This window comes from Strigops habroptila, chromosome 9 (genome assembly GCF_004027225.2).
Source record: "Strigops habroptila isolate Jane chromosome 9, bStrHab1.2.pri, whole genome shotgun sequence".
NCBI classification, from domain to species: Eukaryota; Metazoa; Chordata; class Aves; order Psittaciformes; family Psittacidae; genus Strigops; species Strigops habroptila.
The window spans coordinates 34,853,393-34,865,940 of NC_044285.2; the positions used below are offsets into that span (position 1 = coordinate 34,853,393).

At 43.8% G+C, this 12,548-nt stretch overlaps 1 protein-coding gene across 7 annotated transcripts in view; it reads left to right on the forward strand.

The window, feature by feature from the left end:
* Positions 1 to 201: 201 nt before the first annotated feature.
* Positions 202 to 12,548, forward strand: part of GRIA3 (glutamate ionotropic receptor AMPA type subunit 3) — a 150,010-nt gene continuing 137,663 nt past the window's right edge. For 5 of the 7 annotated variants that reach the window (XR_003993101.1, XM_030497152.1, XM_030497155.1 and 2 more), the window contains exons 1-2: positions 2,219 to 2,819; positions 3,638 to 3,796. Coding sequence is in view for 6 of the 7 variants with exons in the window: in XM_030497152.1 (XP_030353012.1) it covers positions 2,729 to 2,819; positions 3,638 to 3,796 (250 nt within the window). In the remaining variant the exon portion in view is untranslated. Of the gene's footprint in view, positions 360 to 2,218; positions 2,820 to 3,637; positions 3,797 to 12,548 lie in introns of those variants that run through there. The other 2 variants (XM_030497151.1, XM_030497156.1) reach the window with 2 other exon arrangements.

Here is a 12,548-nt window from a genome sequence, read left to right on the forward strand (position 1 = left end):
TAACAAGCCTCTCCAATTTGAGATGAGGCTGTGAAGCACCATTTTATTTGAGACGAGGTACCCACCCTACTGGCTGTGTATGAAAATGAGATTCTGACACAAGCCACCTTCATTCACAGCTATTTTTTCTCTTCTCGTGTTCTAACATCCATAACGTTAAACAATTTCTTTCATAATTTTTTCAGTACATCATCAGCTGTCAGTGTGGCAGGTGGCACTCTGCCTGGAATACACAGCTGCAGGGATGGAGAAAGGAACTTTGTGAGATCAAATGAACAGGAAGAAAGTAGGGCTACTAGGAAAGGACACAAAAAAGAGGACAGCAGGACTTCATGGAGAATGTTAGAAATGGGCTGGAGGTGAGTAGAATCAAGAAATATAAGTAGTTTGCAAACAGAGAAATAATTTGCCTATAGGAACCTGCTTTTCAGAACTATCTTCAATCTTCAGGTACCTGTCTGTAGCTTTCAGGTCTGCTATGCTTATCAAAGGACAATTGAGAGGAGAGTGCTCTACAGTTAAGCTGGGCTGCTGCTCATGACCTTAATTCTGGTATAAAACTTTCTATTTAGGTGGGCTGGGCCAGTTGCTTCCCTTGATTTTTAAGTTTTTACATATGTAAAAGAATACAATCATGCTTCATGGGGATGTTTACAAGAATTCATTGGCAATATTAGCGAAGTGCTATAGGTACAAAGATGGACTTTATACCCCACCTATCCATACAGATAACCATTTCTTTAAGTAGAGAGATAAAGTGACAACTGCTATCTCAATCTAAACAAGGGACATTACCAGCCACCCTGCAGCCTGACGCCTGCCCCTGCCTGAACTGGAATAGACTCCATCTTCTGGGCATGATTTTCATAAAGAACACAACATGTAGCAATCATCACATGCACCTAGGAGTAAGTAGGAGTCACATATACGCTGATACATGTTACACTCCTGCCTCATGAATGTCCTGTTCTTGTGTGATGTCCTGTTCTTCACCTGTGCTTCTGGCTTCCTTGAAGAGCAGTGGTTTGAATCTCTGATGTTACTCAGTAACCTGCCACCATCTTACATCTTGAGTACTTAGGTCTGATGCTACAGCCAGCGGCACTGGTTGATTATTTTGCAAATGCAAAGCCAAATGCTTTTGGTATTATCCCTGCCTCAACTGAACACCGGAGCCTGAGGTTAAGAGGGAGGGGAAGTGCAGAGTACCAAGGGAAAGTAACCTGAAATCAGAGGAAAAGGAAAGAGTAAGTGAAGAGCCTGGCCTATGGGATGGACTAGATGGTCTAATATGTGTTTTCTGTCTCCATTTTGTACAGTTTTGTGAGCCTCAAAGCAGCAAAAAGAGAAAAGAGCTGCAGGATCCATTAGCAAGGTGTCAAGGAGACAGGTGCAAGATCAAACCCTCAGAGAACTCAGCTTCAAGCAGAAGCACAATAGCTCCCTATGAGGGCCAGGGGCACATCAAGGCTGGTGCTCAGCCGAGTGGATAGGAAAGAAATATACAGTGTCCAGCACCCACCAGCCTGCTCCGGGTGGGCCGTGCTTTGTGCTCTGGGCTGGGGCAGCACAGCATCTGGCAGGGGTGTTCCCTGCCTGTCCTTTTCTGGCATAAGGGATGAAACAGAGAGACTTTGTTGGATTTCCTTCCTTTAGAGGAGATTGGGAAGGAACCTAATATTCCTTTGCGTGGGATAAACTCTTCCTCGTCTTTCTCCACTTCATGGCACTATGGGCGGATGAATGCGGGAGCCTCTCCCCTCAGGTGCTGGCACTGGCGGAGGGAGGGGAAGAGCCCGGGCGCAGGGCAGGCAGCCCCTCCGGGGAAGCGCATCGCCCCTTCGCGCTCCAGCCGGCTGCCCTGTGCCCTTTCCAGCCCTCGCTCTGGCAGCCCCGCGCTCCCGCCTCCCCGCCAGCCGTCTCCCCTCCGGCGACCCCTCTCCCCCGGCCGCCCCGCACCGCGGCCGCCGTCCTCCGCCCGCCGAGCGGCAGGCCCGGCGGCACCGGGCCGCCCGAGCTCTCACGGGGCCTCTCGCCCCTGACCGAGGCGCCTCTGTCGCCTTTCGGCCCCCAGCCCTGAGATACCCGCACCGCCCGCCTTGCCCGGCCCTGGGCAGGACCCCGGCTGCATCCCCTCACACCGCCGCCCGCCTCCGGCTCAGCTCCCGCCCCTCCCCCGGCGGCAGACAGGCGCACGCACCGCGCTCACACATACACACCGGGGCGATGCAGCTTTAAAGGGGCCAGCTGCAGCCCGGGGGCCGACCCACGTGAGGCCGGTGAGCTCCCGCCGACCGCAGCCCCGAGCTCCGCCGCGGACGGGAGACGCCAGCGCTGGGGTTGGGCGGGCCGAGCGGAGCGGAGCGGCTGCCAGCCCGCCTCACGCCAAGTTTGATCGATAACCCCCGCCCGGCCCGGGCGGAGCACCCTCGCCGGCTCCGCTACCCACCATCTTTGGGGGAAGTCCTTGCGCTGGGGGGGGCTGCTGGAGACGGGGGGAGAAAGGCAACCTTGCAGCCAATGAGCCCTCCCCGGCTGGGGTGAAGACAACAGGAGAGGGATTTGGGGAAGGAAAAAAAATAAAAGAAAGGAAGGAAGGAGGGGGACCACCCTCCCACTACCTCCGCCAACATCGCCACCACCATTGACACTACTCCGAGTCTCCAGTTGCGCCCATGCCTGTGCCGCCAATTTCGTTTTAGGGGCTGAACCGCAGGGGCTGAAGAAAATGGGGCAGAGCGCGCCCCGGACCCTCCTGCTGCTGCTGGCGGGGCTGCTGGGGAAGGCTCTGGCAGGGTTCCCCAACACCATCAGTATCGGTAAGCGCCCGCCGCGGCACCGCGACCCGCTGCTTCCCCCCGGCAGCCGAGGGGAAGTTGTGTGGAGGGGAGCGGGGGTGCAGCTCCAGGGCCAGCCCCGCTCCGGCTTCTGCCCGTCGTTGCGAGCGAGGGGCAGGAGCGATGCCCGGGCTGCGGCAGCGGGCGGCCGCGCTGTCCGCTCCCTTCAGAGCGGCAGGGGATGCGGTCCGTGCTCATGCGGAATCGCGCCCTGAAGCAGCGCATCCCATGTAGCAAACAACGTGAGGGAGTCACGGCGCCAGTCTGCAACGGCGTGCCCTGAACCCGGGCCGGTGGAGCCGTGAGGGTGGGGGCACCCTGGTGGAACCGGGGGCTTTCCGCCGGAGCAGCGCTCAGCTCTGCCTGTTCTCCACCAGACCGCTTTAAGCCGCACGTTTGCCACGCCACCCGTGTCCTTAGCAGATAACTCTACAGAGACGTTATCTGGGTAGTCTGGGGATAATTTAGGAGCACAGTTCCTTGACTTGGACTCTAAATGAGCGTGCGGGCATCCGTGTTTCAGTGGTCTGGTGTTCAAGGTGCACCTGCAGCTCCCGGTGACTCCGGATCGCTCCGGGGGCACCTGGATGTGGTGTATGGCTTTAACAGCCTAACTTTGGACTCGGAGTGCGTATTTCATGTACGTGCTCTGTCAGAATTATGTGCTCAGGCTCAGCCTGCTCCTGCTCATTCTTTTATGAGATGTGCAGTATGCAAATGTAACTGCCACTGTTTCTCCTCAAAATTCGTTCTGAAATAGCTTTTTGTTTTGGTGGTTTTTTTTTTTTTTTCAATCCTAGGTGGACTTTTCATGAGGAACACTGTTCAGGAGCACAGTGCATTTCGGTTTGCTGTGCAGTTATACAACACAAACCAAAATACCACAGAAAAGCCCTTCCATTTGAACTATCATGTAGATCACTTGGACTCTTCCAACAGTTTTTCAGTGACGAATGCTTGTAAGTAAATACATGCTTTTTTAAAACAAACAAACGAAAAAATTTGTTATCTATCCTTGCATTCAGTTTCTCCTTGGTAGCCTGGCATTCTTGTTCATACAAAATAATGCAACAAATGTGTGTACTGGCATGAGGTTTAGTAGATTTGCAGCGTTATATGGTTGAATAATACCTTAGGGAAAGTTCTCTCACCACTTCTTTTCACCGTTTTAGCTTTGTTTTCCAGAAAAACAACCATCTTATTTATGTAGCAGCACTGTTTAGCTGTGATCAGTAAATTGCCACTGAATTAACATCCCTATTCTGTTGAGGCTACAACCTAGCTGTGTGAAACAGCATGATTTGGAATAAAACAAAACCAGCTTTTTACAAGTGACCTTGAGGGGACATGGTAGAGGGGCTTACTTGCCTCCTCTACCCTGAAATACTGGGTTGTTTTCTTACAGTGAGAGTCCTGTTAAAAGCTGAGACAACTGTAAACTGACAAATACTGTTACAGCTGAGGGGAGAGAAAATGGAACCAGAACGTTTAGCGTTATGAGAAATAGCTCTGCACAAGCAGTACATACGTATAATTTGAGCCTTTATTAACAGAAGCAGCAAAATAGAACTTTGAGTCGTGTTAATGTGGTGTTAAAATGTGAAATCGCTTTCTGAAAGACTGGTGCATGTTCTGCATTTAAAAAAGCATTCCTTTACCAATAGCAATTCCTGAGCATTTGGCGTACTGATGCATCCAAGTTCACTTTTATACCTGTTTTATGGTAAGCCTTTGAAAATGAACGGAGTCTTCTTGTGAGGTAGTTGCATACATTTTGCAGTGTACAGATATATGCCTGTACATCATCTAAAGGAACTCTGAATGCAATGTACTAACTGTGTTGTGAACAGGAGCCCTGTTCATATACTCACAGTATAAAATGTTCAAAGAGGAAGCATTGTGCTAAAATAATCAAGTATTGGAGTACAGAAAACTTGCTTTAAAACAATTTAATGTTTTGAATATCTGATTTCATTTTTTTTGTTTCTTGGGGACAGCATGGTTCTTATATTCCTTTCCCACGCTGTATAATTGGAAAGCTACACAAGTAGGCACTTTATTCTTCTAGGATTTCAGGTATTTTCTGAGAAAGTTGATGTTTAGAAAATATACAAGGGAATACTTGGAAAATTTTGGATTGGTATTCTAACATATCCCCCATGTGACTGGTTCTTGCTAGTGCAGCGTTACACTTTTTAAAGGGCTTTGAATTAGAACCTTTAAAACTTTTGCAGGGGGGTTAATTATATAATATCCAATAAAAATACTTGGTAAAGTGGAAAAAAATAGTAAATAAAAGCGTGTCTGTACTTTGCATCTTATTTTACTAATCCTATCCAGCCTCAACAGCTCTTAACAACAAATATCAGACTATTAATCCTTAATCAGTGTAATCCCTTCAAGAGGCTGTATTTCAAATATAGTTTTCTAAATATCAATTATATGGATTTAAACTAAATACATTAAACTGCTTGGGTGATTAATTATTAATTTTTTTTTAAAAAAGTTCTACCAGTACTGCTTCATGGATCCCCGCAGACAAGTGAAATACATGCTCCTTCAGAGGCAGTCAATGTATTATTTGGTCATCATGCTTTTCACCTGACACCTAATGATTTTTGTCATTGCTTAGTAAAAGCTGTGGCAATTTTAGTCAGATGAGCTGGTTTTCTGTAGTATAGGGCTGCATGTTCCAATACACGTTACCAGTGTAGTAAAATTGGGAAAACTTAAATCTCTGGAGAAACCATAGACCAGAGAACACCAACCTACAGTAACCTATTTAAAAACAGAAGACATGAAAAAAGAAACAGAAGGAAGAAAATGAAAAGGTGACCTTGTCTATAGCTATGTCAACCATGTGGTAATACTGGTGGTAGGAAAAGAATGCAGTGAGTCCAAGTCACTAGTCATCTAGGTCTCCGTAGCTCAAAATAAGTAATGAAAAGAATGGTTGCTCTTTTTGGATCTGGAAGCAATTATCTTTGAAAGTCAAAATGCTCCTACGTATCAGTGCATTACAGTGAACTAGTAGCTCCTCACACTGCCTGGCTAGCATGTAGAACATTGTGGCCTAAGTACCCTTAATCACACCTTCACTTCCCAGTGGAGTGGCAGATAATTTCAGGGTGCCTGCTGTAGCCATGAAGGATTTATTTCCACAACATTTTTACTTCTCTTGGAGATAAGCATAAATTTTCTCCAGAGCTGTCACACAGCCGTTTGATCAATATTTGCAATTGGCAGAGATCCATAGGAGAGGAACCTGCAGTGACTCTTGACTGCCTTCACTGGAGAGGGAGATTGCGACTGACTTTGTGGTTGAATAGGTAAAGGAGCTGAAGGAAAATTGGAGAAATTGTAGCATGTATAGCTTGAGCCTAGCGCCTGTACTAGTCAGTATCCATAAAATAATACTTTTCGTTCGCCTTTGCTTTGATGTATGTGATAGTTGACTGTAGTAAGTGTTCATGTGTGCAGGAGTTGAGGGAGGGCTCTGCTCAGGGAAGACTTATGTTCTTACTGTACAGCTGCATATCCCTCTTGGTGCAATCTGGTGCATTCCAGAGGCAGGAGGAAAAAAATCTCTTCTGAAGTATTCTCATGAGCCCGAGATAAAAAACCCACCTTAGGTAGGTCTGATGTGATGATATCCCAACATGGGAACAAACTTGTTTAGAAGCAAAAGAAAATTCCTGCCCTAAGCCCCTCCTTCTCATTCCTTTTTCAGTTAAATTATGCATGATTTGATTTATGTACATGTATTCCCTGCTTCACTGCTACACGGAGCCCCTCTCTGTGTATTTCATTTACAAACATGCCTACAGTATTCATCCACTCTGTATTTATCTTCCCACCTATTTATTTAGCTGTACAATATCTTAACAGAGAGAAAATGCAAGCACAGATGGAAATTCTGATGTATTTAAACGTGAATCGAAGTTTATCAGTGGGCTCGGGGAGGGGGGGGATTTATGACATCTTTTAAAATATGCAGCTTTTTGCCACCAGGAAAAAAACCAGAAAGGAAAAAAGTTAGCTTGACCTGTGAATGAATAAAATCAAGTAAAACATGGATGTTAGATTTTCTTCAAAAAAGCTCGTGTAGGGAGGGAGATGGCTTTTTCAGAATAATATAACAACTCAAATTTATAAATTCAGCACTGGAGCATCTCTCATGCTGTTCTTATAACCTCTGATAAAGGATGTTAGTATTAATGTTGAATTATGCGTACAGTTCTGTAGATCAGATTCCCTCGAAATAACCCGCGTATGTCTTTCTGCTCTGCACTTGTAGTGCACTATACTAACACTGCTCCAGCCTCTGCAGTGTCAGCTCATTAGCACACAGATCTCATATTCCCTCTCTGCACTGTCATTGCAAAAAATTGCTGTTGTACACCTTTACAGCCAACAAATGTGCACTTGCGATATGTACAGTTTTCAAGAAATATATAGAAAAGTAAAGTCAACGTTCTGCATAGTCCTGCTGGAATTTCTCAAAAGAAAGCATTAGTTTTCATTAAAATCTGTTGATCATGTAATGATAGTGGTGGGATGTGTATGGGTGAAAAGGGGCTGTGATTGCAGAATCTAATTAATCTACAGGCAGATTCCCTCTCTCAGCTAACCTATCAACTGCAAATTCTTGTCCTGTTAATTTTTCTGAGTCATTTCTCATATATCTTCTGAACCCAGAAGGCTTTTTGTATTTTACCAAATGATGATGTGTAGTGCTTTTTCCACAGGCACTCGTTTTTTAAGAGACCAAAAAAAAAAAGAGAGAAGATACAATGATACGCTTAGTTTAAATTGCTAAAATCTTGTGAGTGATTGCACGCTTTTTAAAGGGATCTGACTTCAGACTTTGTTAGGAAATTTTTCTTTAGCATCCTTGCAGTCCTTGTGTTTAATCTTTAAAATACAACTTAGAAGGTTTTAGTAGAAAAAGTGCTTGCTTGTTGTTTTTGAGAGCATTGCAGAGAATGATACCACAGGGCTAGTAGCAGGCAATTTTTTTCCAGTTTAACTGTATTACTCCCTTTTCCAAAGCACAGGTGTGCATATATAAATAAATATATGAATACTCACTCGCACATGTGCACACACACTTTTTCTTTAGGTGCTACTCAGCATTTCTTTTTGCTAGTGGGCAGATAATTTGCTTCCCTTGCATCTGTATGCTCTTTGGCCAGCTGGCAAAGGACACAGATGCTGAAAGTGGTCAGCTCCCTTCTGCCAAAAGCATAAGCATGTCTCGCTAGAGCCTTGCCAAGTTAGGGCCATGTACTGGTGGTTTTGTGTGAGTAGAGGCTGTAGGGTAGATGCCTCACTCTCCTGATAAAGAATGCACTGTGGTTTCTCCAAGCATCCTGTGGTAGAACACCTGGAAATACGCCTTCTACACAACCCATTACAGATCCCTGAAAATGCGTTTTATGTTGTGGAACGTGCACAAGTATTGTGTGTTACTGCTGTATGACAAAGAGAATCAGCAGGCTTCATTTTAGGGGTCAAAGCTTTTGCAGTTTTGGGATAGGTCGAAAATTGAAGGGTGCATTTTAACTAAAGTTTCTTTGCACTTCATGGCAGAGGAAATAATTTGTCATTAAGCTGAACGTGATCTCTCATACAGGAACCATACAGCTTTCAATGGTTTTGGGTTTTTTTTTCATGTTTTGTTATTTCTTAAATTAATTTTAAAATAAGCTGACTCTCTCTCCACCTCTGCTGCATGCATAGCATTTACATACCACTTAGATGTTAGGGTTCTGTTTAAGTCACACTGTAGAGGTGAAAAAAAAAAATCTTGGACACTTTTATAAGAAACTTTGAATTCACCAAATGAATGAAGAATTAGGCATGATGAAGAGCACCATTCACTTGTTCAGTTTCAGGAAAATTTTGTGCAGATATAGTGATGAAATTGTTCACTTTTCCAATAGAGCACTGGGCCTGGAGGACCCATGAGACTATTGGCATGGGTTGGAGAGCTACTGATTAACTACATGTTCTGATAAAATGTGTAACAGCTGTAGTTTATCTCTGGGAGGAAATGGAGATGCCATGATGGGAAACAAGCCTGTTACAGTAGCTTTTAACAACAACAAAACCCCACAGTTTTGTTGAAGGCTGACTTGGGAGCTTGTCCAAGAGCCACAGAGAACAGTGGGTTTCTTTCCTCTGGGTTCGTGGTGTTCAGTGTCTGGGAGGTGGGAGGCCTTCCTACTGCAAGTGTAGGACTGTTACGCAAGAAGGTGTGAAATGAGGGAGCTGATGTATCTTTAATGATTCTTTATTTTCACAATCCAGTGATTTAACATTTTTCCATTTAAAGTACATATTTTGTCATTACCAATTTTGGAATGCTAGTTTTGATTTAGTCAGGTGTCCTTAAAATGCTTTAGAATATGTTATTTTTAAAGCAGTAACAGTTTGGTTTTGTAGTTCAGTTTAAAACCAAGCCAAACCATATAATGAAGAAGTCATGTTCATTTATGATGATTAAGATGTTTATGTTGAATTTGTATTTGGCATTTAAGTTACAGCCTAAGATCAGTACTTTCTGTGCTGCTGTGAAGTACAAATCACTGGAAGGCCATGGCCTCCTTTTTAAGAGAACTCAAAAGGCAGCTTAAAAATTCTGTACCTATTGTCATGAGGTCTGCTATCCAAGGTCTTTTACCTCCACTGGAACAATGTGGTGATCTATAAATAGAAATATAAAAATGATTGATCTAGATCAAACCAGTTTCTGTGAAACTGTGATGATCACCAGTGAAGCTGTTTCCAGATTTCATCTGTGGGGATTCTTTTTCTTCTAAATGTGTGTTACATTTCCTGTCAGAGGCAGAGACATGCTTCCCTATGTTATATCACCTGCTTTATGTTATTGTTGATCTTCAGAATATCAGATGCTCTAGAAACCTCAAACTTCAAATAAACTTGGAATTTTTCCTGTGCAGTCACCTGATGAAGGCTCCAAAGTAGACACTCATGTTTGGCTGTTTGTAAGTCATTGCAATGTGGGTACTAGTAACTATCACACAGCTTCATAGTGTGTACTCTGGCCTGACTGTATCGGGGATTTTGGAGATGTTTGCGTAGCACCAGAAATGCAGAGTTCATTTATTAGTTTGTAGCTATATGTGAAACAGCCAGAGATGGTGCATGCCTCTTAGTTGATCTCACGAAGATGTAATTATTAGGCCTAAAACTATCATATGTACACAGCAAGAGAGAAACAGGTGGTAAGGCTTCTGTGCAAAGAGGAAGAGTGAACGGAGGAAAGAGTTATGTGAATGAATCCACCTAGCAGTTGTTTGTACATATCTTCCTTGTGGTAATTGGGGCACTGGATCTCTTTTATCATCTTAATCACTTCTAAAATTGCGAGTGGCACCATGCAGCCCTCACACGTACACTGCATAGGAGGCATGGAAGCCCTTGTGCATGAGGATCAACCTGCAGGGATGCTGCACTGCAGATCACTTGCCCAGGGACTTGCAAAAAGGGTGAATTGCTTTCCTAGAATTGGATGATAGCTCAGGTGAGGACTCTTCTGCTGGAATGGAGCGGCCTATCTGGTCACTAGTATGTAATTATTTTGCTAGACTGGACATTTCAGATATGCTGCAAGTTTTTTGTTTGTTTGCTGGTTTTGGTTTGGGTTTCAGGTTGGTTTTTTTTCAAGCACTATTTACAACGTATTCACTTTCAGACCACTTCTAAGTTATGTGATTACCTTTGGATGCATGGTCCTGCCCTTGTGTTGGGATTGTGTTTGTTGGAGTTTATTCAAAAGTGATGTTTGAAATTCTGATTAAGAATTAAAAAAAAAAGAAAAATGCAGGGCTGCATGGTGACTTCACTGTCTTGAGTCCTTTTTAATACAAAAACTGTCTTTAAAAAGTTATGCAGGTATCTGGGAAAGGTACCTCTTTGGTAGTACGTAGTCTGTGTAGTTTGGTAACCATAGTTTGGTGGTACAGAGATAGAACTCTCTGATGGTACATAGTCTATGCATATTTAGTTAATTCCATGTTTACTTTATTATTTTCCTACCTCTTTCTCCTGGACTTAAGTGTAAAATAGTGCTTGCTGATTTCACCATCAGTAGTTTTGTTTATATGCAAATAAGCATTTGGGCCCAGCCCATGTGGTAAAGGGACTGAACTTGAGCAATTGTAGACTCTTCTGATGGCTCTTAGCATGATTTGGAGTAAGTCAGTTTGTACTTTTGGTAGCACTATTTTATTATCTCTTGTACAAGGGTAATACAATTTACCCTTATCAGACAGTATTGCAGAGCTGTTTGCAGTGAAAAACTTGGAGAGCTTTGGCTAACAGCATCTTTTTCGTTTTACCGATCACTTCTTCCACTTCCCTTCCTAAAACAACAACAACAACAACAACAAAAAAAGCCAAAACCAAACCCAAAAGCTAAACAACCCTCCACCAAAACCCAGCTTACTCTTCATGCTTCTGAAAAATAAATTGAAATTAGCACTTGCTAATTAGCTGTCCTTGTCAGAAGAAGATGTACGTTCCCACTGATGGACCTGGGAGAACATGTGTCACAGCTGTAGAGCAAGCCTATCTATCACTTGACAAAGGAGAAATTTTCAGCTCTTTACCTGAAATAAGCAAAGCTGTGGGAAAGAAAGCAAGTTTATTATTTGAAAGTTCTTTATCTCCTATGCTTCCTGGATCTTTATTAGAAGTACGGTCCGTACTTCTGCAGCACAGGATATGCCCAACCTGCCCACCTGACCCACGCTTGGACTGCTTATTTGAGTGGTAGGAGAAAAAACTGTCTGTACCAGAAGTGGTGGTGCCTGTTGATTTCTCTCAGTGAGGTCTGTAAAACGTGCTGTAGTCAGTATCTCACAGCTGCCAGCTTTTCCAGGCGTACAGCACTGCATTTCAGGGCTGGTACCTTCCAGGATTTCCTTGTCTGATACCGATTTTGGAGATCTTAGTCTGAGATAGGTGCTGCAGCCCACTTACGAAATATTGATTGGGTCTTATGAATTACAGAATTGGTGCATCATGGCACACATCTTGATTGGTCTCTGTACCCGGCTGTGTGTACTCAGTTCGTTAAAACTTTTTGCTGGTTGTTTTTTGTGTTTTTCTTCTGAGGAGAAGTGCGGGGGGAGAGATGGCTTGGAGAGAAATGGTAATTGAAGAGTTTTTTCAGGTGATGAACTGTTCAGGGCCTCTCTACAAGAAAACGTGGCAAGATACTGGCTTTTACCCACTGCAGGGGTTTTGTCTTTGTAGGCTTTCCCACTTGTGTCACCAAGTTTGGATTCTAATGAAGTCTGATGGTTGGAAAGCTCAAGTTCATGTGCCTTCTTTTTTCCCAGCAGTTAGATGAGAGCTAATTAGAGTCCATTGATTTGCAAAGGACTGACCCAGGGTCTAACCCTGAATTGAATCAAAACTGTTAGGAGGATTCTATATTGTCTAGCAAGTTTAATTTACTCAACCATCTTTCTCCAAAGTTCTTATGCAGTCAGGGAGCATCTCTAGAGTGGCTTTACTGCCACTGTGGAGGATGCCAAAAGGAGTTGGCACTAATGAAATGCTGAATGAGTGAGCAGTCAGCATAATACCTGCTATCCCACTTTGAATTTCCTTTTTAAAACATTGCTTTTTGTGCTTATTTACTTATGATTTCTTGATGAATATAAAATAATACTAAAG